This window comes from Atractosteus spatula, chromosome 4, assembly GCF_055471065.1.
Source record: "Atractosteus spatula isolate fAtrSpa1 chromosome 4, fAtrSpa1.hap1, whole genome shotgun sequence".
Lineage (NCBI taxonomy): Eukaryota > Metazoa > Chordata > Actinopteri > Semionotiformes > Lepisosteidae > Atractosteus > Atractosteus spatula.
Window position 1 is genome coordinate 52814453 of NC_142709.1, and position 27330 is coordinate 52841782.

The following is a 27330-nucleotide window of genomic DNA, read 5'->3' on the forward strand; positions in this document are numbered from 1 at the left end:
GACTTGAGTGATTGATCAGTCCCTCTCCTTGCCGGATAGAAGGAGGGACACAGGGGAGGGAGACAAGATTCCAGTGTTGGCTCTCGTCAATAAAGAAGCACACAGCATCAGCCCAGCTTTTGCCACCTTATTTCCCCGCTCCAAAACTTTCAAAGCAGGAAAACTGGTGCTCAGGCGGCGTCACGGGATTCGTGGACTGATGTGAAAGAAATCAATATCCAAAGCTACAGATTTACACATTTTTTCTCTGTTCGTTTTTGGTTTGTGTTTGGGTACATCATGAAATATTTTGACATTTTGGTTTGGTTTTTATTATCTTTCAACGCAACACAAATAACACATTCTGCGGAACTTCAACCTGACATGTAAGTAAATACGCATGCATGTTTTTTTTTCTATTTAACGTCTAACACATTTTTTATAAAACAATGTTTATGACCGACCTGTGCATTGAAAACGGACACACTCACAAAAAGAAGATGTGTTGTGAAGCATTTTTGCCGGCATTTTATGTGACAGTCACAATGATTAAAATCGGACAGACAAAACTTCCCTGAGTATAACAGAGTAGTTAACTTTGCATTGCTGTTGTTGTATAAAATTGTTAGGTAAGGTCAGTCCGATTCTTGTATTCTTTGCTTTAATTTTGTTGGCGCATCTCCGTAAACGATCACAATATATTCGCGCATTGAAGAGCATGCGTTTCTCAGTCCGATATAGTTTCCTTTTTAAATTAAATTAGAAACGATGCAAATACGCAATCCCCTTTTTTTATTTTTCAAAGAAAAAGCTTACAGGAAAGACCAGTTTCACACAAATGCTTAAAGCTCTTTACATTTAAAAAATATACAGAATGCATACTTTTGAAAGCGTGTTCTATTCTGAACCTGTTATTATTTTACATATTATTACTATGATTTAGACATTGAAAATTAATCTAAATTTTCAAGTGTGACTAGGTGGGTTAACTGTCAGTTTATGACATGTTTTGTCAACCTCAACAAATCCTCTTGGTTTCCTCTTAACTACTTATATGAATTAAGATTCAGCTCAAGCTGTTGCATCGCTAGATGTCGCTGTCTGTGTTTCATCATTTCTCGTATCTGTGAAGAATAAATATCGTTGAAGATGTTGTATGAACGCTGGCAGACCACTGCGTTATTGAAAAAAAATGTTAGAAAGCTTTTTCTCTTCTTACAAAATTAAGTCACTTTACTCATATAATTATTTATTGGCTCAATTCGTTTAATGTTTAAGATCGGAAAAAGTTTATATTTGTGGATAATAATACATCTCTTACAAAAAGTTATCTAGAAATTAAACTGCCAGAATTTTACTGCAATTTCAACGAAACATTTCATTTGTACCCAGCCTGGATCTTAGCGTTTGGTAATGGAATTTTAATCGTTTTTCTTACAGTAAAAAACAGTTGCATATTTTGTAATAATAAATAATATTGTTGTTGTTTTTAAATGACACATCGTAAAGAGAATAAGCTTGGAAAGTCTTTTATTTTCAAACATGTATGCTAACCCTAAGAAACAGTGTATTAAAACAATGTATTACTGCAGTACTGTATTAATTAATGATAGTTGACTGATATAATAATGTTATACATCTAGCATTAACAAGAGAAGATTAATTAGGATTTTCCAAGAATTCCTGACGAGGTCCCAATGTAGTGGTTTACACATAGGAAAATCAGCACTGATCAGTAAGAGGGAGTTACTTGAACACAATAATGATTGTAACAGCATCAGTGAAATCCAGGTTGACCAGATGTGGCTAGTAAATATCATCATGGAACAAGAAATATGAAACCTGGAGAATCTTACCTCTGGTGTAATAGAAGATGTCTCTAACAGTGCACATTTCACTTGTGCTGAATTTCCCCTAGGACTCCCTCTTAATTTTCATCATTTCTGCCTAATCATTGTCTGGGACACTTATTAGGGAAAGAGGATATTGTCATTTAACCTTTGGCCTTTCCTTCCGACTAAGGGATTAATGGAAAATCCGATTTTTAAAATGTTTTAATGGTGCATGGCTCCAGGTGGGATGTTATTTGCCATGATCCTCAGTGCATTTTTTTCTTTCCTTAAGAGAGAATGGGAGATAAGGAAAGCCTTTCTTTGACTGGCTATTATAAAGATAAACTTCGCTTCATATGAAATAACTGTACATTTTGCCACATCATGGAATCCAAGCCACTATGAGCACTTACATCAGCATCTATTTGCTTCATTCTAAGGGCCTGAAGTATACTTAATAATGGACTATTCTTTAATGATTGAAGAATGCTGCCCATTCATCAGAGCCTTCAGCCAACCAGTTGTCATTGTTTTGCTCAGGTATACCTGATGCAGCAAAATTAATGAACATTGATTCCTCAGTTGGTATAATTCATCTTTAGTGTTCAGAACCTTTCTCAGAAGGCTTCTGTGATCTTCAGCGTTCACCAAATTGGCAAAAGCTGGAAAGATTGAGCAATATTAATGTTAAACCAGGCTCTAGCTGGACCTAACAGCTAGGCTGAACTTGGTAAGATTATACAGATGTTTTATTATGTTCTGTCATTTCCTTTGGTCAACAGGATGTTTTCAGTGGCAATGGTTAATTTCTTTATATTTCATGGCTTTTGGTTAGGTGCATCTCAACCCCTCTAAAAGCTGTATTTATTTAATATTTTATTTAATAGTGTGTGGGGTTGAGGGCTGTTGAGAGCACATGAATTTTTGTTTCCCAGTTCAGAGAAACTGAAAAAACAGTTTTCGTCTGGCTTGACCTGTAGTCAAACGGTTGACAAAAAGAGCAAAAGTGCCTTTTAATTCTTTAGCCGAACAAAGAGCTGTTTTCCATGAGTCTGCCTTCAGGGACAGTACAAAACTTGTGTTATTAAATCAAGAAGCCATTCTGATAATAATACAACAGGACTGGCTTACCAGAGTGTAATGTGGGAAAACAATTTAAGCCATAAATGAAGACAAAGCGTGGGAGGTCTGGAAACAGCAGGTGGTGGGAGTGAGGCTATTTCTGTCTGCATGTTTGGGGTACCAGTTCTCTCTGCACTGGGATGTTATTGTTGTTAATTCCTATGGATTTAGCATCAACTGAGTAACTAGTCATACTGTATTTTCACTGGGAAAATACATATTTCTTGGAAAGTTTTAATTCCACTTGGAATTAAGTAGGTGTAGAGAAGGCATGGCAGGGAATCCTTCAAGAAATAACTAGATGAAAATCTTGAATCAGTGAAGTTCTAGATACAAAACTAGCTGATTGGGCAAAATGTTTTTTTTCTAGTTAAACTGATCCAGTGGATCTTAAAAAGCAATAAAAACATTTCTAAACAATTTAAGAGTAAATCCTTTAAACAGTCACTTGCATGACACTGCAACCAGATATTCAGTTGAAAGTCCCGGGATTTTGAGGTGTCATAGGTTGCTAGCTTGTGTGTCCTCACAATGGGGTCACATGGCTTACCTAGCCCCCTGACAAGACCTGTGCTTTGTCTCGAGCTCTTGCTTTCAGCACCTGTCATGCATTAGACATCTGGGTACTATATGATTAATTCCAGGGTCAGAAATCGGACTCTTTTTCTCCCATATTTCACCTTGCCTGGAGCGCAGCTTACCTCCTGGAACTTAGATTAGTGTACTAGCACACTTTCCATTCCCTGTCACCTGCGTGCCCTTTTTGTTAATGCTCAGCAGACGTTTCGAATTGCTGCTAAATGCATTTTGCCTGAGTCCTGTTCCGCATTGCATGGATCTTCTCTTAGCTCAGTGAAGTCTGCACAGCCTCTGTGCTGTGCCTGACTGTGTCAGTGCTAGATCCTTTTACGAGATGGGCCGTATCCTTTCATTTGTAAGCCTTCTTATCTCTACCTGGAAGCCAGAGTGGTTTGCATGTTAGGCATGGAGGAGAACACCCCTTCACAGACACAAGATAACAGTCTTAGGAGCAATAACCCTTCCTTTCTTTTTTTCTTTCCTGATAATGGAATAATAATTGAGCTGTTGCCTCAGTAGTTCCATCAGATGTCCTGTTCCAAAATGTCTGCCAAATATTTTTTTTTACAGCAAATCCGTTAGTCACTTTAGATCAACTCTACAACTGTGCTCCTCTTTAATGCTTGTGCTCAAAAGGTCCAGCTGGCACATATGAAAGGTTTCAGTGTGATCCTCTCTCAGACTATGGTCAGTCGCAGCAGATGAAATGGTGTCCCATGTTGTTCCAGGCCCAATGTGTGCGCCGAGCAAGAAATGGCCCTGGTGGGCCACCGGCAGCCCTGTGTCCAGGCCTTCACTCGGATGGTGAAAATGTGGAAGCAGGGCTGTACTGGACACAGGTGGTGTATGGGATACGAACGAAGGTAAATTGAATTTATGCTACTTCAGGTATGGAAACAAATTGTAGTTGTGAATACATTTTAAGATTAGTATGGAGTATCTTTAGTTGATAAAACTGTTGTTGTTAGTTACTTATGCTGGTAATTTATTTAAATATTGTAGACATCGTTTTTGGGCTGGTAGTTTTTTGTAAAATGTTTGTCAAGAAAAAGTAGTAGTATTGGGGAAGCTAAATGATTAAAACCCCGAGCATATCCATTTTCCCATGTAGGTTGTGTCTGATTTTTGGAGGGAACTTGAAGCAGTAAGTGTGATATGATACGATGTGATTGTACGTGTTCATGGGCTGTATCTGCAGGACTGGATATTACACGGCGTACAGACAGGTTTACAGCATGGACATCCACACGGTGTACAAGTGCTGCCCAGGATGGATGCAGAAGAATGATGAAGAGGGCTGTTTGCACCGTGAGTATAGTATGATACTGCAAAGTATACCTTTTGAGGGGGGGAAAAAAGAATATAAAAAGAAAAAAGAATCACTTGTAGGATTTTAAAAATAGCAGCAGGCTTTAATCCACTGCAGCCGATAAGGCAGTACAGTAGCTTGTCTTGGGTTTACCCCTGTGTGCTTTTCTCCCATCTCTACTCCACATTCAAGGCAATTGGACCAGAGTTTTGTTTCTTCCATACCACAAACATCAGCACACTTAGCAATCCATCCATCTTCTAACTACTTTATCCAATTCAGGGTTGCAGGAGAGCCTGAGCCTATCCTGGCAAGCAACAAGCTCAAGGCAGGATACACCCTGGACAGGACGTCAGTCCACGGCAGGACACACAGGGATACACACACACTTAAAAGCAATTTTACCAGGTGCCAATTAAACTAGAAATATGTTTTTGGACTGTGGGAGGAAACTGGAGTATCCGGAGGAAACCGATGTAGACATGGAGAGAGTGAGCAAACTCCACACAGATAGCACCCCAAGAATTGAACCTAGGGCCTCAGCATTCTGGGAAAATTGGCCCTGGTGTGAGTGTGTCTGTGTGTGTGCCCTGCAAGAGACTGGTACTTTGTCAAGGGTGTACACTGCCTTGTGCCCGTTGCTTGCCAGGACAGGTTCCAGCTTCTCCCCGACTCTGAAATGGATGGACAAATTCCCCAGGTTCTGAAACTGTCACAGCCCATCCTGTCTTTCCTGCAGGATCGCCTCCAACTGAGGTTGTGACAAGGATCCTGGCATCTGGGGTTGCACTGGCAGTAAATAGGATTAAAATATGGGGAGTTTCACCAGGTTAGGTGGTGGAAGTCTTATTTCTTGCCTCTCAAACCAACCACAGGGACTCACCTGCCCCTGAGAGAGTCTATTCAGTATACTAAGGGGTTCCAAATGGCGTGGCTGGTGAGGGTAGTGACATATCCAATTGCCGAAGCAGAAATTAATGAAAAGCAGCCGAACATCAAGAGACGTGAGACTCGGTCTGCTGGTGCACCGGCCAATGCAGTGGACTCTTGTGTCTGTCTCTACAGCGGTGTGCGCTGCAGGCAGCTGTTTCAATGGAGGGAGGTGTGCAGAGGGTGGATCCCAGGTCTGCAGGTGTCCAAAGGGATTCCAGGGATCCCGCTGCCAGTACGGTGAGTAAGCCAGCTGTTGCCCACAACATGCATGCCTCAAAATCCATCTTTCCATCATGGGCTCACCAACCTTTTTCCCAACCCCCTTTTTAGCACATCACCAGTTTTCCCTCTTGAGTAGTTCCCTCCTTCCTCAGCTCATCTGCTAGTTTCTGACCAGGACCGGTAGAATTGTGGCTGTTCTGCTGTGTATAAAACGAAAGGGAGTGACCCTCAAACCACAATGCTTTGAACTTTCTTTATTATCACATGCGGGCAGATTCACCAAATGTGTGTTTAATGGCAAGGATCACAAGTGCCAGGTTTGGCAGATAAATCGCTTTGGAAAAAAAATCATAGTGAGCATTTTCATTAACAAATCCAAGCAAATTGTCCTAAACAACCTCGATATATTTAAGCCTATTATTTGATTGTTTTTAAAAAAGGAATAGTTAACTTGCAGCCAGGTTGTCTGTGAATTCAGAGAGCCTCTGGACATGCCACACCTTCGGTGATGAATGTGTGTTTAAACGAGGGGCTTAACAGAGAGTAGGAAATGTTTTCTTTTAAAAAGAGTTTGCCCCAAAGGTTTAGTTGGCGTTTTCTCTGGCTTTCTGTAGCAAGCTAGGGTATTTAGCATTGTGCAAATATGCATAAGTCAAATTTGATTAATGCTGTGCTCACTATATGCTAGTTTAAAAACAAATACACCTCTCAGATCTTTTTTCAGTTTCACAAATTTTGTGTTTTAAATTACAGTACCAGACAGTTTTATCAGAAAGATAAAATGTGCAGTGTATAGTTCAGCAACTGAGTAGATAACTTGCTTCAGATATGATTTATAAGGTGTACAGTCCTATTTGCTCAATATCTTATAGACTCCTGTGTGTGCATAAGACCCAAGAAAAGTCGTTAGCGCATATACTGTATCTTGTATGATGTCAATAGAAAACATGACTAACACAGCAAAGAAGGCACATGCAAATAAAAATGAACAGTATTTGAGAGTTGAATCTCAGAACATTATAAAGGAAGCAGCTAATGAGAAACTGAGAATTCAAACTGGCTAATTAAACAATTTTTGCCTCTCACTCCACAAGCATTTCCCCAGGAAAATTGTATTTGATTTTTGCTCATTGGCACTGTCTGTAAAATTTAGGCATTTGTTTGTTCTTTGTTGGGTTTTTTCCCATAGTCGGCTCTACATTTTCATAGAACGGCTGAAAGCAAAACAATGAGAAAAGGCTATCAGAGCTACCGCTTTGTGAAAGAAAACCTATTGATGGATAACAAAAAAGTCCCTCTCATGTAACATCCCAGAGCAGAGCTTGTTTTGGGCCGCTAATTGAAGTTGATGGTCATGTTTGATGTTTGAAGTCGTGTAGCAGCTGAGAGAGCCAGAACGCTTTTCTGCTTTTTCACAAACTCGTTTTTTTTCGACCCCCCACCACATACACACACACCCCAGCAGAGAATCAGATTCCCAGATTGTTTTGATTCACAGAGAATAATATTAGCTTACGGCGGTCCGCTTCTCACTTCTAGAGAAAACCTGAAATTAATTATTTTTTTTATTATGTAACTAGAGATACTGTAGCCGAGACATGAGCTCTGTCACTCCAGTCACTGTGCAGGAGGCATCAGATAAACGATGTAATTTCTCATTGTTTTCTTGATAGAATGTTTAAAAATATGCCGAACTGCTCCCGCTGAGGGCACTCAGGGAACACAGGAAGAGCAGCCGTTACAAAAGCCCCATGCAGTTTTTCTGCTGGCTTGCACCGAAAAAGGTGACTGAAGATTCAAGCAGCAGGAAACTTGCATCTATTTTAACGTTGAAGCTGAGTTCCAGGCTACTCTTTGCAGTTTCCATTCAAAGTTGTTTTTCTTTCTGTCTCTTTTACTTTGCAACACAAATATATCGTCTCTGTTTCTTCAGTCAGCAGAATGAGTGAGATTCCCTTAGATCCTCTTAAATTTAGTATTCACATTGTGCTCCTGGAGTCTACGCTATTCATTCTATGCTTTTAACTTTATATCATGCTGTTTGTCTTTTTATTGCTGCCCTGTATTAATGGGGAGGATGAAAATGCTGTGTCTACAGAAACACCTAAGGGCTTCTCTTCAGTGGCTGTTAACAAAACCAGGAACCAGAGACTGAAGGCTGCAGCATTCTTGCTTTCTTTTCTTGTCACTGCAGGCAGGGGAGAGCACTTGCTTAACATGAGATCGTTTTTCAAACAAGCTCCAGCACTTTTCATCCTTGTACTCCTGTTCATTTCTGCCAAGCTCTGTGTTGTTGGACATCACCCAAAGTTACAGTAGTTCACCTTTATTTTCAGTGTTATTTTGTGAACAACACACATCCCCTACTAACAGCAGAATTGACTGACAGCAGAACCAAACCCCCCTTGTGACTCCAGTATTTCTGACAATTCTGCCAAGACTCCAGATACAGTACATCAAATAGCCTCTTGAAATTTACAGTTTGTTAACATTCCTTCTTATGAGTCTGTTTGGTGACTTCGTGCCCCGGGTGTAATTTTTGAAGCTATCAATCTAACGCTCTTCTGAGTTTGGTATGAGGCTTTTAGAGGAGACTGTGAGGCTTAAAGTATGTGTATCTTCAGTCAGTTAAAACCGCAGAAAAGCTGCCCTTTCAGTGGACTACTTTTTAATCTATTTTCCTGGCTGTGACTCTTACACTAGTGCCCCTTAAGTTCGTCTGCTGAATAGCTTAGAGTTTGATCAAAGGCCTGTAGGATTTACCATAAGAAAGGGAGCCATATTCAGAGGCATAAATGCCTTTTCACTGAAACAGAAACTAAGAGTTTAATTCATTTTCTCCCGAATGTGTGATTAGGGAACTCTTCCCAAGTGAAAGATGCTGATGTTCTTCATCAAGTCGTGCATTGTACAAACTTCCAGTTGGAGGTGATTTTAACACTTTTGTGGTCCCCACCTTCCTTTGAATGAAAAGAGTAGCATACAAAATGAGGGCAGATCTGCTCATATGCACATAAGGGAGTGTGATGTAGACTAGCCACTTTAATAGCAGAACTCTGGAGAAGTGAAAAATGGAGTGAAATGGACTTCAGGCTTTCAGATGTATTAACACATTTTGATATGCCTTTGTTTATAAAATCTCCCTTTCTGATAAAGCTCGGGATTAAAAGCTGAGAAATACGATATGCACTGTGTGCATTCTTTCCTCCCCGGACCCCACTTATACAATTTCGATATGGACTCTGTGCGTTATCTAAGACTGAAGCTCTTACCACCTAAGGTATAAGGGGGCATAAAGGGCTATTAGTCTGAATCGCGGGGCTGGAAAACAATTCAGCTGCGTTCTCTCTGGATTTCTCACGCTGCTGCTTGCTACAGTTCTCACAAGCGACGGCTCAGCTTCTTGTTTGTGCAGAGATGCGGGCGCCGCACACAGCTGCTTGTAATTACTTGTTTAAAAAAGCAGCAATCTCCAGCCGTCATTAGGGGACGTCAGCATGCCGGTGCCTCCGAAGGCTTTGATACGGGACACTGATGGGAGCCTGGCCGTTCACTGTGTTCTTTGGGAGCGGGTTGCATTCCGCAAGGGAAACGATTAAAATGTTTCTCAAATGTCACGTTTCTTATATGAGTTTGCTTTCCAAGCAATGTTTCCAGCTCAAGTGCATAAGAGCATAAGAGAGGTTAAAAAGCAGAGGAGGCCTTTTGGCCCATTTAGTTCATTTGGTTACTAGGAGGTCACTGATCTGAGGATCTCATCCAGCTGGTTCTTGAAAGAAGCCAGGGACTTTGCCAGGGGCAGGGGCTTTGACAGTATTGATGGTCAGCTTGTTCCAGACTCCCACAACCCTATGTGGAAATAATGCCTCCTGTTCTCAGTTTTAATTGCAAGTCCCTGATTCCCCTTGTGTCAGTTGGGTTGAGTTTGTTTGTACCTTTGAAGATTTAGTCCTTTGACCTTTGACCTTCATTTAGGTTCTTTTTTTCCAAACTAAATAGGTTCAGTTCTTCCAGCCTGTCACAATTAGACATTCCTTGAAGTCCTAAAAGGTGTCTATCTGATTGCTTTTCTCTGGACTGATTCCACAGCAGCAATAATATGTTTTTCTTAATGTGGTGATCAAAATCATGTACAAGTTCCCAAATGAGGTCTAAGTAGTACATTTAGTATTCACATAATATTCCCGGATTTACATTCTGTGATTTTAACTTTATAACTTTTGTTATAAATCTTGAATATGTTTTTTTTATTTCTTTTGCTCCTTGTACAGTGTTTGCTGATTTTCCCATGTTATTATCTTCTGAATTCTTGACTAATTTGCTCCAATACCGGAATCCAGATCTTTGATATAAATCAGGAAGAACAGTGGCCCAAATACATATCGTTGCAGTACTCCACCAGTTACACCACCCCAATTTGAGCATTACCTCCTTAAATGTAAGTTTTAACTGAGGTTTGGGAGGGATAACGATGACAAGTTAATCACACCCAGCTGTCCCTAATTACCATCATTACAGACATTTGCTATATACTGTATATCGAGCACAAACACCCCTCTTCACTCTCGGCTCAAGCATCCCTCCTCCACCCCCTCTCCAGCTTGCAGCTCCCTCTTGGTTCACTCCTTCTGAATGGGGTTCAAGCCTCCTCATCCCGTGGCCAGGAGGCTGCCCATTAATCAAGCAGGTTAAGCTTAGATAGCATAGATCAGTTGTGTGAAGATTAGTATCCTTCCAGTGCCATTCTGTTACTTCTAAGTTTTGTTTCATTCCTTCAAAATCAGCTTTCCTGAAATTATGTATTTAGTTTTGGAAACATGTAGGGTTTCATTGTATCAAAGCATGTCATATTGCATTCACAGCTCAATAATGACATCTCTATTTTAGTGGTTTGAAAACTAGACTAATACAAAGGTATTCCTACTTAAAGGCTTTCTGAGAGACTGAGAAATGAAACAGTCATGAGCCAAGTGTGGTCAACTGCTGGCATTCCTATTGATTTTTTCCCAGTCTGTGTGAAGAAAGTTGACATCTTCAATTAAAATCAGTTCTTCTTTTTTTTCCTGAATGCTCATTTTTCAAGTGCTATACCTCCCCCTGCTCCTATCTATCTGGTCTCTGTGGAACTCTACTATGTGTCTGCTGTGGTGTATTCTGTATTCCACTTACATAATTCCCTGCTAATCAAGTACAGTTGCATTGCAGTATATTCCTAATTGTCTTAGTATGTAGGTGTAAGCACTTATTTAGTTGGTGCTTTGATGTTTTGCTTTTCCTTCAAGTTCTCCTTTTCACTTTACCCTATGTTTATCATCTTTGCAGATTTTCTTTGGATTTATTCATCTATGGTTGTAGTTTCCATGCTTAGAAACTTCTCTGTGCCAAGACAACTGGTCCCCCCTCATTTACTGACAACCCATCACATCTGTAAAGATGATCTTTGCTGTAAGATTTCCGGTGGCAGAGAAAGCTGTAGGTTAAGTGAAGTTTAGATAACATGAAGTGCCCTTCAGATTTATTCATTCCCCTGATGAAATTGGGCCAAAAACACCACCACGCCCTAGACAGCAGCAAACTCTGCTTCACTAAGAAGACAGGATTTTCTGCCATAGGTGCTGTCTTAGGAGTGACGTCACGTCTGTTACCAGGCTCAGTGCAACTGAATCCTGTTACACACAAAGCAAAGTCATATTTGTCATAAATAAAGTCCAGGAAACACAAAGCTCACATTTATTCACACACTTGTACTTTTGTAAATCCTCTCCTGGAAGGGACTACATTGACCAAACACTTCCTGCAATTCTGGCACTTCTAAGGGAGGTGTTTTATCCATTCCTCCTGGCATAAGTTAGGTTCTAGGTCCTTCAGGGTTTTTGGTAAACTGCCATCCTGACTTAAGTATCTGAATGTCAGTCTGCATATAGCTCTGGGTCAATGTCATGCTGGAGTGTCAGTTTTCACTCAAGCTTGGGCTTCTTAGCAGAAGGATCCAGGTGTCTGGCCAAAAGGTCCTGGTTTATGTTGGAATTCATGATTTTAATAAGGCTTCCAGGACCCATAGATGCAAAACAACCCCAAAAGATAAGAGACCCCCTCCTCTATTTTTCATATTTTCTCGAGTTGCCCCTGCTTGTGTTCCACCCTCTAAAAGGGGTCCTTCTTTGCAACTTGTCCCCCAACCTGTGAAGGTCAATGACTATTTGGAGAGACCATTGACCTTAATTATGAAGATGCATGATTGAACGCCTTCAATGTGTTATTCACTTTTATGTCCCAGGGAAATTCATTGGAGATCTTTATGTAGCTCTGGAAGATTCTGGAGCACTTCCAAAGTGCAGATTATTTTGGTTGTTTTTATAGAGTTAGTTCCTTAAATACTTAGAGGTGTGAATAAACATGACCCCTGTGTTCAACCCTTTTCTGGAATTCAGTGAATTGATTATGACAAATATGCCTTTGCTCTGTTCAATGCTGTGGCAATTACAATATTATATACTGTATTTAGAATTTTACGCAAGGCACATAATCCAATCCAGAATTAATTCTGTTATATTCTGTTTTACATAGTTGTTTCATTGGGGATTTGAGTAAATCAGAGTATATCTTAGAGGTGAAAATCAGTTTATCAGATTTCTTGTCTACAAATGGCACCTCATAAAATCTGACATTTTAGCCTGTAGACTCATCACTAATGGTCACATTTCCTACAACCATAAAATATTAATATGCATGTATAGTTAAGTGTCATTTGAAAAAAAGATTATATTTCTTTATATTATATTTCTAAGTATAATTGGATCATGAAACTTATTGTAATAATGACAATCAGAGTAATACCAAAAAATATTAGGAAGTCATGTAATCTTCATGTTCTTCTTTTTATAAATGAATCAAGATAATGTTTACAATAATTGACTTAAATTAACTTTAAAAATACAAAGCATATTATAATATGAAACAAGGGCACTTTGAATCTCACTGTAATTTTTAATATTAATCTCACAACTATTTTTTCCTAGATCATTTATCTATTGCCATAATATTTACAAGTGCATTGTAGAAACATCTTCTTTTAAAATTCTGTATTCTTGCCATTTCTTAGCAGACATTTCAGGTGAAAATACTTGTGTCAATTTTAACGATGACATAGTCAATTGGCATTGTTTTGCTGTACATAGACAAGGACAGGATAAGGCCCTGTAAGACAATCATTGGTTCTCTGAGAGAATTATCTCTCAAAGAAGTAAAAAGGAATTGACTAACTTTTTTCTACAGTCATTTTTTTGTTTGCTATTAAGAATTACATGAATAGCACCGAGTAGTGATCTGGTCTCAGGACTCCTACCTAGAAGGTTGTGGGTTTGAGTCCTCAAAGCACACACTTTGTGGGGAAAAAGAGGTAGTAATGCACTCTCACCGTGCTTAACGAAATTGTAGCCAAGATAAACTCTGCCCTTATAAGCCCCTAGGTCCAAGTATGGATGACCTACTAATTAGAGTTTAGCTGTAATTTAGGCAATTAGTGATTTAAGGGGTCTGACCTTTTGTAAAAGGTCCAACCTGATTTCCACATTTCATGAAGCAAAAAATACTGATTTTAATCAATGAAATTGTTAGGGAAATCTACACGTGGCTTGTATGCAGTGTGTTAACCACAGTGGTGTGCTGGCAGTACCTAGCTCATGTCTGTGTCCCACTTTTTAAAGGGCATTTAGCAAATGTGATGACTTGTTGTTTATTCCATGCAATTCTGTTTCATTCTGTTTCTGCTTTCTAGTGTGTGTAACAACATGTTGATGACCTAAAAGGCTAAAGACCTTTGTGTTGGCTGTTTTCATAATCTTACCAACAGACGAGCTGTGATTAGATCACTTTGTGAAAAAAAACAAACAGTAGAACAAAACCTGTCACTTTTAGTAGTGTTTTGCTTCCATAAATAAGGGCTACAAAGTAAAGGAATAAAGTGTCAAGTTTTCAAAATATAAGGTTTGGAGAACACATATGCCAGGAAAATGTTTGGAATCACCCCAGTTTTTGGAATGAAAGCAAGGCCAGGATATATTTACATCTGTAAAGGCAATAAAGGGACCAGATCTGATGACCGTTGAGGTCTTCCGGAAAGGAATGTTGTGGAACATCAAAATTAATCAAGTGGGGGACAGGAACATATGTATTCCTGCAATTCAGCTTTCTGTTGCTTGACTAAGCAGAGGTGAACTCTGACATAGAGAGGGACTTCTAATTGTGGTATCTGTAGGTGATGACAAGGCCTGGAGAATTTCTATGCAGTGAAAAAAAACCCTTTATGTATTACCTTCCTATTTTATATTAAAGCCAGTGCATTCATATACGCAAAAGAAGTATATTTCATTACATTTATTTTTGAAGTTCTGAGTATCACCACTGTGAAAGAGGCTGTAATCCTGAAAGTGGAATCTATTCTTTCTTAGAGCTGTGCAATGCAGTTTTTTTTTGTAAATTTCGGGCAACAGTGCCATTTTCCTACCTAACGATTGCATTGCAATATTCCCATAATTTTGTATTGCAACTGTGTTCTTAGGTTCTTTATAAGGGACCTTTAATTAAGACAAAGGAGCTTAAAGACATACAGTCCTTCTTTGTTGCATTTATTGAAATGGATACAAGGGGGCATCCATTTAAAATAATTATTGTCTCAATTATTCTTGAAGAAATCATAAGGTTACAAATGAGAGGGGTACAGTACATTCAGTGACCTGCAGTTTCAGTTTGCACATGCGTTCTTGGATTCATGTGTCACTGTTGCCGACTTGATTAGTTCTTAGTGCCTTTGACATTTCTGATTATGTAATTCAGATCCCCTTATAGTCTCCTCTGAATTATACATTGATCTGCATGTGTGAATTTTGTATGTACCAGGAATACAGGAGTTGAAATCTCATGGAGTGTGAAGAAATGACATGAAAAATGTTTCATTTTGAGAGCCTTGTGGACAGCCAGCTTTGATTCACTTTCAGGATTCGACAGGACAGAATTTCATTAGCAATCCAGGAGATTTAAGGATTAATTGCAATGCAAGGGCTAAGAGAAGACAAGGGAAACATTAATCTTAGGCGCATCTGGGACAGAAAGCACAAGACACAGAGCCTTCACACAGAGTCACAAGAAACAAGCACAACCATGTGTAATGATGATTCTTGGACCATTACGCTAGTAGCAATCAAGTGAGCTAGACAGGTTTTTAGGTCTCCTCTCAGTTTGATCTTTCTCTTGTTTTAGGATTTAAAGTTTGATCAAAAAGACGTATGCCTTTAGCAGTCAATATTGTTCTACGTTCAGTAAAAGAAATGAAAATCATTACTGGAACCAAGATAATTTTTTTGCTTTTTCAGTGCTTTTGAGTATTTCACGGGAAATTCAATGTAGATGTACAGTATAAAGATCTGGTAGCTAGATGTCACAGGAATGTGCTTCAGGATTTTTGCTACTACAATACTTTTTGTTTTAAATCCAGCTCAATAAAATCGCAATGGCACAAGGGCCAAACCCACACAAAGGCCTTTCCTCGGTTTTCAACAGTTCTAACCACAGGGTTAGTTTCTTTCCCATCCACACACCCATTTTCTAACCACTTCATTCGAAACAGGGTTGCAGGCAGGAGCCAGAGCTTATCCCAGCAAGCAAAGAGCACAAGGCAGGGCACACACAAAACACAAAAACACTCCCATCAGGGCCAGACGCTTATTGACCTACCAGCATGTTTTTGGATTGGGGGACGAAACTGGAGCACCCAGAGGAAAGCCACATAACCATGGGGAGAACATACAAACTCCACACAGAGAGCACTGCAGTCTGGAATTGAACCCAGAGCCCCAGCAGTGGGAGGCAGTAATTGCTAACCACCGTGCCACCTTCTTTCCTATAAATCACTATTTAAAATTAAATTGCTTTTCTTTTACTGTTTTTACCTTACTAATGTTTCCCTCTGAATTCCAAGAGCTTCTGTTCTCACTACCCTGCTTTACGCACTTTAAATGTTGCATCACCTTGCACTGAAGTACTTGAACTAGGTAGATACAAGTGGGAGGGGAGAAAAGGAAACAACTGCTACTTCATCCGATACAATTAACTAATCATTGAATTATTGCCTTTTTGATTCAAAGCACTTGTGATGAGCTAAGCAAAGGTTTTCAGAAAGGACCTGTTTGAGTTGAAGCTAAAAAGGAGGCTTGACTTCTAATTTAAATAATTAATCAATTTAGTTAAATGTTATGAAATCTAACAGATCTGCAGGTGTTGGGTGCTGGAGCCCAACTCTGTCCTAAAAATATGTACATGTATTTAGAATATACTGTACATTCACATGCCCACAACACCACCATTGTTGAGCAGTTGTGCTACAGTGTACAGCTGAAATGACAGCACTTATACGTAAGATAAAAAATGACAAGGAGGACAATAAGTGTCTTTTGCCCTAAATAAACCAAAAGTTAAATATAGTGAATTAATCAGTGCATAGCTGGAAGGAGATTAGAATAAGTTTTATTTTTTACGGTCTGTCAAACAGCAATGAAACTCCTTAGCAGTGCGCAACATCTTAGAACTTAATTAACATTCTTCTTACTGTTTTTGAGGCTTTTATTCTGCTGTTATATGCTCCCTTTACATCTTCTCTGAATGCAAACCTTGGTGTATGAAGATGTTGCCAATCATTAGACTCTGATGTAAGAAACATATTGAACATATGGAAGCAACTGCTACAGTTCAGTGCGTTTTGCACCCCTAATAGCACTAAAAATGAGAATTTGTTCAATGAGATTGCCTGATTGAAGTCAGCATTCAGAACTGGCTGCCTTAACCTTATTAGGGCTTGAACAAGTAGGATTTTAGCCAAGAAATGGCAGCAATGCATGATTTCATGACTGTGATCTTGAACTTACATCAGCCCGATCCCACTGCCAAATAAAGTAAGAACAAATGGTGCAATTTTGAATGGGCAAGTAGGACTGGGGTCAGCCACGAAGAGCTTTATTATCACAGCAAGATTCAGTTTGAATGGGGACAGCACAGCCCTGCAGATATTTAAACTGATGCCTTAATGAAAGCACATGTTTGCTCTCAGCCTTAAGCACAGAAATCTATTAAGCAAAGAAAGATTAATAGAGTATCATCTACACTCTTAATCCTCCTTTGTATAATGCACTTGTATGAAAAATGCCTTTACCCTCAAATACATGCAAGCCATCTGAAAAGGGGTCTCATCGTAGTACTTGAGCCTTAGATTTACAACAGGGTTTTTGCTTTATTTACATTAGCCCAAGAAGTTAAACCAAACAGTCTAGGAGAAGAACCCCGATCCAGATCCTGAGATATTAAATTTGCATTATTGTTCCCATATAATGTTTAAAATATCTTTTACGTAACATGAGCTTAAGTCCTTATTGTGACATGCTTGTGTAGAACCTATTTGTTCCCTCTGCTGGACAGCAGCGGACATTAAGGTTTGTGGGAGTGTGGAACAAGCTGCCCAGCTATGTTGTTGACACCAATACCCTGGTTTCTTTAAGAAGCAGCTGGATTAGATCTTGGGATCAATGTGGTACCAACCACCAAATGGGCCAGATGGGCCAGCTGGACTGCTCTCGTCCCCTATCTTATGTCTATGAAGTTTTGTTTATAATAAATTATACAAGTCAAAGAACTCTAGAGGACAGCTACAGGTACAGGTAGATTGTGTTGTGTCACTCTTTACATTTATGACATTATAATGCTGTAAATATTATTTTTCTGTTGATAGGGAATAAATCTGTAAGACTGAAATATTGCACTTTCACTCCGTATAAAATCAGTCGGTCTGGACTTGCGGCTTTTTCGGATTAGATAGCCATTTTTTACACTTGTCGTGAATTGAATTTGATAAAAAGTAATGGAATTAGAAAGGACTTGGTGCTGTTAAAATACGTAGCTGACGTGATCCAGTTCATCAGCTAGGATTTAATTGAAGGAAGACCATAACACAAACTATATTATCTATTCTGATATCCCTACTGCAATTTTGGTTTTAAATTTATGTATAAATTTACCCAAACCAAAAAGTATAAGAGTAAAACAATCGAGAACATTGATCAAAGCTATTGCAAGTGAATGAGATTCAATCACTCTTGGTTACAGATTTTGATCTGACCGACTCAGTTCTGGGATACAAATACAATGTGGTGCACCAAAGCAACCAAAAATCACTCGTCCTAAACCTGATTTGGTCCCCAAAATCCAGCGCTGAACTTAAAAATTGTCCAGGTAGTGCATGAATGTTAACCCTAACCCTAGCTGGGATGTTGAAAGAGCACTTCCGCGATCTATATCTGAACCTCTCTGGGAATCTGATTTTGACATGCTCCCCAAACCAAAAAGTATGAGTGGGAAACAATCAAGACCATTGATCAAAGCACTTGCAAGTAAATAAGATTCAATAATGCTTGGTAACAAATTTTGATCCGACCCACTCAGTTTTGGGATACAATTACGGCGAGGTGCACCGCGGCATCCAGGACCCAGAGAGTTTCCGGAAAAAAAATTCAGTTAGGATAAAAAAATCACTTGTCCTTAACCTGACACGGGCTCCAAAATCCAGCACTGAGCTTAAAAATTGTCTAAGTAGTGCATGAATTTTAACCCTAACCCTAGCTGGGGTGTCAACTGAGCATTTCCGCAATCTATATCTGAACCTCTCTGGGCATCGGATTTTGACATGTATTAAGTAATATATCATGGGTAGTGCGGTAGTGCAGTGGTGCAGTGGAGCAGTGGTTACCACTGTAGCCTTGCAGTACTGGGGCACTGTGTTTAGTTCTGGACATAGGGTGGTACTGTATCTGCATTGAGTTTGTGTGTTCTCCCCAAGTTCGTGTGGGTTTCAGGCGGGTGCTGTGGTTTCCTCCCACACTCCAAAGACATACTGGTAGATTAATTGGCTTCTGGGACAATTGGTGTGAGAGTGTACATGTTTATGTTTGTGTCTGTGTTTGTCCCATTACTTGCTGGGATAGGCTTTGGCTACTCTGCGATGCTGAATCAGTGGTTAGAAAATGGATGGATAATATATGATTATATATATTATAATATATAATCATCTGTATACCTGTATAAAAGAACAAGTAAAGCTTTATTCCAGGCTGAAAAGAGAAGAAAAGAAACACAACATTCCGGCTGTGGAGCCTTCTTCAGGTGTGCCTGAAGGTGAGTCTTCTTCAGCCTTCTCACACCCGAAGAAGGCTCCACAGCCGAAATGTTGTGTTTCTTTTCTTCTCTTTTCAGCATGGACTGAACCTTTACTTGTTCCTTTACAACCTATGCAGCCTACCCTGACACAGCTACCTACTTGATCTATATATAATATTATTGTATTGTTCTAATGTAATTTACTGTGCATTGATAAGATAATTTAAATACTTTTTGTCCCACCTTAGTGTGAAATTCATTTATGAAGGCAAAGTAAGAACAGAGTATTAAAATTGAACTAATAGTTAAGATCTGGTTCTAGTGCTTCACTTTTACAACTGTAAGCTGTTTCTAGCATGCATGTATGGTCTTCTCATATGCAGGCATTATTAGATTTGGATAACCTAATTCAATAAAGATTCCTGGCAGTAAGGGAAATAATGAAGTCCCACATATGAATTATTCTGAAACAGAATTATGCCATTTATAACTCTTCATATGGTTGAACAGAAGTATTGTAGACCTACTGAAGAAAACATCTCTCTTTGAGGTCCACTGACTAGACCCCTGTTCTTTTTAATAGTTTTATACAAGAATGTTATGTACTATAAAAATAAAATTTAAATCCTAACTACCTCTTTGATTGGATTCAAATTATGAATAAAGCTGTGTAAAAAACACTATTGGTATTATCAAATTACCAGTCAAAAGAACAATTTGTTCTTCAGAACATTAAAATATGTAGACCTTTGTAACTGGAAAATGTGTTCTGACAGTGTCAATTGCTTTACTACATGCTTTCTAGGCAAGACTGACCAGGGGAATGTTGTACTTTTCAAATTTCCATCACTATAAAAATGACTGCTAAAGCAAATTCTCTTTATTCTCCCACTGAAGCTTAAACCCTGAATGGTACTTTGCCAGGAACAGCAGGGAACTGTTACGACACAGGCCTTTAATCCACGACTTCTGTTCCAGCCCTGGGTTTTGTCTGTTCTTTGTTAACCACAGTCACCACTGTAACTGGCTGTCTTAGTAATGGCATATGTCACATGTGTGATTGGACCCTGGATTCAAGCTGCTGTCTCAGACACACCTCTGAGCTCCCGAACCACATAACCAGACATCAAGCCTGACATCAAGAATAAGAAGGTTCCCTGACACAGGGTTTTTAAAAGCTCTTGAGAAACAAACGGGAATGATATCACAGGCTAACTATATATGACCCTAAGTATGTACAGTATGAGCCCTGTTAAATTAATTTCCTCAGCTTTCTTCAAATTATTTGATGGTCTAATTTCTATTTATGCAGAATTAGGACAAGATTATGCTTCTTGTCATGTCAGCAAAACTGGTCATTTTATAGATTCATATTACTTCAAGAAAAAAGAGTCCATTGAAACTGAGTAGTTGCTCATTTCCTGGGATAATCTTTGTCCATGATAACTTATAGTGACTAGAGTGGATCCTGCAGTGTCAGTTGCAGCCAGACCTTAGTGTTCTGTCTCATCTGAAGGATGGAGCTCAGAGGTTGAGTTATATACTCAAGGTGACACATGCTGAGTCAAAGGCTCATGGGGTTTATGTACCAACTATCTTAACTACTGGAGTACCTCTCCCTGCTGTCCCCCTCTGCTTTCCTGTACCAGTGGTTTAAGACTCTAATGAAAACCAGAAGAGTGACATTAAACCCCTGAGTACATTAAACCTCAGTACTTCTATACATTATGGACAGAAAGGCCTGTACAATAAAACTCATTAATTGTCAGTTTGGTGGTTTAAGCAAGACAGACAGTAAACAGTCTGTTTCCTGCACAGGGAGCAGCTCAAAACGGAATCCAGAAAGAGCTGATTAAGTGAATGGTTCACTTACCAAAGCCAAAGCCTGCCATGTACAAATTTAAGATTTTAAGAAACACTGCCTTGAATTTTCTTTCGTTAGTACTGTATAGTAATTAGACAAAGAGAAAAAGTGGCTCAAAATTAAAAAAAGGTATTTTCAACATTTTTGGAGTATTTATAAATGTTTTAAGCATTCGAAATAGACTTGAAGTGAATTATGCAGCTGAAACTGTAAACGAAAGCCATTAACGTAAGATTTTGCTTCTTTTTGGCAAGAGACTTAGTTAATCTGTGCTAGATTTGTAAATGTAACAGCTAGACTGGTATCACGTCTATCTTAAGCACACACATGGGTTTTATCCAAGTCAGCCATTCGAAGTGCAGAATCTGGATTCTGTCTTGTTTATTTCAGGCTGGCTAGCCAGAAAGGCAGAGGTTATGTCTTGTGTGGCTTTTGCTTTTAATACTATTTAAGGGCAAGGGGAGTCAGCTGCTCTCAGAAAATTGCTTGAGCTCTGCTTTTTATCCCATAAAGATACAGTGGATACTGTTGAAAATGTAACTATTACTGTCATTAAAAAAATAATTTCATTATTGGAATTCATGAAAATAAAAGGACAGCTCCTGATTTTATTTTGTAGTTTTTTGTACCTTCTGCATATGCTGTGCACATGTAGGCATACACATACTGTATAGAGTACTTACAGAATTTAATAGCAATAATTATGAATTATTCTTTAAATGACATAGGCAACACTGGTATTAAATTGATCATTTATGACTGAGAGTGATACACCTGAATGACTTGGATGGTTAACTAAAACACTTTAAGTGCTGAAGTCATTTAACATGTTGGGTGTCAAAGCCATAAGAAAGCATAGATAGGAGCTGATATGCCCAGACACTTATCAAAAGCTCAACTCCTTCGTGCCAATGGCAAGTTCAGTAGTTCGGTCAAATTCTGTTTGCAATGAAACCAGACAATGATTAGAAAGGGATAGCTTACATAATATTATTGACATTAACGTGCCTAGCTGAGGAAATTACAGCACTGGCCATAAGATCAAGGCTGCCAAAACCCTCCTCGCCTGTAAGGAATGAGCGAGGGAGGCAGCTACCAGGGTGAAGGTGGGGTGGAGGGAGGGGGGCTAGAGAAGATGAAAAGCTGTAAAAAGCAGGCAAGCATGCTTAAGAGAGTGTAAGTGGAAGATTACTATTTGACTTCCTAAACATCTGTTTAATTGGTCCATTTGGGGCAGTACCTCAGGTAGACCTACTAGCAATGGAATCAAATCCTCTTTATTGATTTGTGTACATTAACTGGATGTTCAGCACCGGTGGTACAAACACACAGAAGGATAAGTTAATTGTTAGTGTTCTATGGACCAATTGATGGGGCAGACCAAGTTTGATGTGGGCAGGCCCATTAAGTCACTTGTAACAATTGATTACTGGCTGTACTTCACTGATCAAGTCCTAAGAGGTCACTTGCTTACCTTTGATGGGGAGTCATCCTGACATGACAGCATTCCAGCAGGTTGGCTCTTGTCCTCATGCTTCTTGTGTAACTATGGCTTCAGTGAGATGGGAATGTGACAGTTATACCATTGATAGCCTACTTGCCAGTGATCCATTGATCCTTTATTAATCAGCTAGGAAACCATGTGGAATCTAGGGCTCAGAGATCGGTGAACAGACACGTACTTGTCCAGGCTCTTCAAGCGGAAACAGACAGAATCGCGCGACAGAATCTGCAATTTGGTTAAATGCCTTGATCGCAAATGTACAACTTGTTTTGCTTCCACTGTTGGTTACACACGGGAGTTCACCTGTGACTGTCACAGTAGACCCCTGTTTACCAGTCCTGTCGATGGTAAATGTTAATCAGCATAAAGAATTTACCTGTGCATTTTCTGTTCAATAAAATCTCAGTGCACATGCTATAAAATGTAAGTTGTGCATTTGCTTCATAAGTGTTATGTTTCCTTTGGAGCTCAGAATACAGTTATTTTTAGCTTTTGAACTTACAGTGATTTTTGCTCTTCCAAAACCGAACGTGTCATCCTCATTAGAAATTGAGGCTACACACAGCTGAGGTGATGGGCTGTTATAGTGTTATGGCAAGTCAGCAAATACAGAAGTGAGATCCCAATTTCAGCCATCAGAGGGCACTAATGCCCCCTAAAGTGCCTATCAGAGGGCATTAATGTCCTCTGAATTAAAGTGCTAAAGTTTTATGTAAGAAACTCCATTCACTCCTGCAAATGTGTGACTCTTCTGAGTTAGGTGAGACTGTAATCTGGGTAGACAAGCAGCAGCATAACTCTCGAGCAGGGCTTTTCTTCAAAAACAGATACCTGTCCTGTCTGTAATTCAGGAATTTTGGAAATAAAAACCAGGGCTTGTCGCAGTCCTAGGCGCCCCCTCAATACAAAAATCTCTGTGCCAGAATTGAGAACCACACAGTCTTTTTATTTAGGAGTCCCATGGGTTCAGAGTCTGGATAATTGTGGTAAATTTTTATTTTGTGTTGGTCCATCTTCAAGCTTGGTTACTCTGTGCTCCAGATTTTCCAGATTAGCTGTCAGTGTGTTTAATCTTCTTTTCTGCATTTTGTTTGCCTGGAACACAGTCCATCTTAGAAATGAGCTAAGAATTGAAGAATCATTGTTTTGATGGTCAGGTTCACATGATTTGAGGTATGATCCAAACGTTAGATCAAGGGCTGTAGATAAAGGGAAATGAGAAAGTTGCAGAGATCTGTTGCCTTTAAGTGTTAAAAGAGTGAAAAAGAGTATATGTGTATACAGTATATATACTCCATATTCCAAATCATTGCGTAAGATGAAAATATTCCATTCATTGCATAGAACAGACAGAAGCCCTCTGCTGCACCAGCAGTAAGGGTGAAGATAATTGCATCACTTCTTTGATCTGAAACTGAATGGTCTGACCTTTGCCTGCATGTTCCTATCATCCTGTGACACATGTACAAGTCAATGTAACTCTAGAAACAGTTGGTCCCAGGCTGACCTCCCCTTGCATGGTGCACCTGTGGCAATGAAAGAAAGAAGCAGTGCTATTCAGTTGTCTATGGACTGCATCGCAGCTTCTGTTGGGTCCCCATTGTCTTTTAAAAATAATGCTCTTTCCCATTTACTGCACTGACTTCAAGTGCATTCCCCAGTTTCGTTTTTTTGGCTTTTATGTAAGCATAACAAATGAGTTTGAATTATAATAGATAGCTATTTTTGATATAGTTTGCACTGAAACTGCTGTATCTTTAAATGCAACGCAGTTTCTAAAGAAATAAGAGGAAACTGTTTTAAAATGAAAGTGTGTAAATGAAACTTTCTCAAGTGCTGAAGCCTTCAGACTTTAGGACAAAAGAAAAGCTTTATGTTTTTAGAAAAGGAAATGAATAAACATCCATACATCTTTAGTGCATAGTGGAACAGAAAATGAATGCTTAAGAATCCAGCATTTCAATACACAGTTCACTGCAGGGTTGAGTGCTTAATTAGAAACACTTTATGAGCTTTTCAAATTCATAGTCATTTAATTTCACTGGATGAATCCAAACCTTTTGATCTTTGTTTCTTTATTTTGTGGTGTCTTTCTTGCAGTTTGGGTAATGATTTAACCCAACTGACAACCAAAGTTTGACAGAGATTGGGTATTGTCCTGAGCAGTGCAAAACATAACATATTGAGTATCTTGCACTATAATAATGACTTTTTAGGCCAGATGTTTGTAGTTGCGGTATGTTTCTTAAATTAAACAAAAGTAAATTTAGCTTAAATTTAAGTGGATTTGTGATCTAATACTTGCTTTTAGCTGCAAATGGAAAAAGCTGAAAAGATCTGGTTCCTATTCTTGGGTCTTTCGTGCCAAGACGATTTCAGAGGTTTTAGAGAGCAATAGAGAGGAAATGAACTGTTGCTTTTTTGAGCCCAGGCTGGAGACATTTTTACAGTAGGTTTTTGGTTTGATTCCACATATCACTGCAAAATTTGCCAGCCTTTTGATTTACTGTGTGCAGCTGCTGCTGTGTGGAATTTCTTTAATTAAGCTTCGAAACCCAGTGAAACTGATTTATAAGAGTGATTTTGCTCAAAGCTTTTATATCACGGTCACCATCTTTTCAAAACATTAGGCTGTTTATGCTCCATAAAATCAACACTAACTATGCATAAACTAATTAAAACCATGAAAAATGATTTCTCTCAGTCAATTAAAGACTAAATTGGGATGCAAAAAAATAGTGGAAAAGGGTTTTGCAGTTTGTGTCCATTTATATTGAAAAGACAATGCAATTTCCATGTAGTTCTTAGACTCATTTCTATCTCTCTTACCAGATTTACGTGGTAGACCCAACATATCTCAGCCTTTGTTAGTTGGCTAACCTGTTCTTATTGCTTCTGCATAGAAGTTTCCATTCAGATTGGCCTCACTTAAGGATTTTGGGGCTTGTAGTTTCCAAAGCAGCCCTCATCTCTATCACTCTTATCTGAAAATTAGAGATAGATACTTAATTGATCCCGTGAGGGAAATTGCAGTGCAACAGCAGCTTAGCACAGTCAACACAGCACAGTGTAACGAAATAATACAAATATACAATACCGTCAGTACAGTCAGTAGGAAGTGCACTAAAAAAGGTTCTCACAGTACAGAATATACAAAAAACAGAATAGTACACAAAAAGTTGTATTGCACCTTATAAATATAAAAATATATGGCACAAGTCCCTAGCATATATTGCACAAAAAACAGTTATAAACAGGAAAAACCAGATGTAAGCAGAGAGTTTAATGTCTTGTCCAAAAACAGGTCAATGTCAATGTTGCCCCTGCCCAGACACACAATGGATGAGTTATTAAAATTGACCGTTCTTCTGCAGTTCTTCTCCTCACTCATCCACACAATTTTGAACCCTTAAAGAATTAAATGTGCTTTTCTGTGAAATACAAATGTTCAGTGAGGTACAAAGGTATATTTTTCATTGACTTCTTGTAATGAAAACATTACAAGTCAACTTCCATGAGACCCTACAGAGGTGAGATTTTAAGCTCCAGACTACTGAAATTATTTGTCTCTTTCAGCGGGTACAGTGCCATGATGTAATCTCATCTGTTTCTGCCTTTTTCATGCCAGACACTTAATTCTGTACTCTCAGAATTCCTTGCCTGTTTGTAAAAACTGGTGAACAGCAACATTTTGAAGGTGCACTGATGCATCATGAAAACGCAACAGCCCAAGATTAAATGAATACTTCACTGGACACACACTGTAAGCAATGTGATTAAAATCCTAATTGAGAAGATAGGGTTATCGATTGTTGCAGATCAGTTGTTCCTAGTACAGCAATATACTGAGCTCTAGCCATGTAATTCCGTATTAGAACTTGGTATTTTAGACGAGTTAAAATTGCTAAGATGTGTTGGTTAAGAAATCTGTAGAAATGAAATGCAAAAACACATCATTACAAATAAAAAGACATTAATGTACTTTACACAGGACTGGCAAAAACTAAAATCATGCTGTCTTGAGAAGGACTACTATGCCTGATTGCTAAAGGAAAACTCTTTGTGAGAGTCAGCTGAGTAGTCCAGAAAAGCCAGGAAACTGGATCTGTGAGGGACAGGCTACATCTTCGAAGACAAAGGGTCACCGCTCTGGACCCAGGATGATCAGATTTGGGAAGAAATGACCCTCAGATCAGAGGAAGGACTGTCACTTGCTGTCTGCATGTTCGGAGGACATTCAGGGGTAATGTTGCCAGCTGAGAAACACAATTGCTGTCAGAGCGTATCTGCGGTGGCAACAAAAGGAGTGGTGGAGCAGTTTATTGACAGTTGAATGCCAGTGGGACTGGTAGATTGCTTCAACTCCCCTAGACCACAGGCTCTGAAATAAGACAGTTTCATTAAAATGATTGCTAACATTACAGACCACTGAAAAGCCTGTCAACCTAAAGGAATTTTCTTTACAAAAGAGCATTCTTGTTCTCCTGCGAAAAATAAACATTTATAAACATTTTACAAGCTACATATGTCTCCACAGACACAGGTTTTCACCTCAAGACGGATCTGTTTCTGTCTCTAAAAAGAACCATTTTTTAAAGTTACACCTGTAATGCAGCTTTTGTATTTATTAATGTATCTTTTGACTTCTCGTGTGTTTTCAATGTCAGCAATAATTGACTTTACCCTTTTAAGTGTTATTGCAAATAGTAGTGCCAGGTATTTTCTAATGAAGTTGTGAGCCCTATATTTTTTTTTATTGTAAAAGACATACCTAAAATGTGGAGACACA

General features: G+C 39.0%; 1 protein-coding gene across 1 annotated transcript in view; it reads left to right on the top strand.

Moving 5' to 3' along the window:
• Positions 1-279: 279 nt before the first annotated feature.
• egfem1 (EGF-like and EMI domain containing 1) overlaps positions 280-27330 on the top strand; it is a 91751-nt gene continuing 64700 nt past the window's right edge. The window contains exons 1-4 of the mRNA XM_088913693.1: positions 280-365; positions 4241-4375; positions 4711-4820; positions 5887-5991. Of these exons, the coding sequence (XP_088769819.1) occupies positions 280-365; positions 4241-4375; positions 4711-4820; positions 5887-5991 (436 nt within the window). The remainder of the gene's footprint in view (positions 366-4240; positions 4376-4710; positions 4821-5886; positions 5992-27330) is intronic.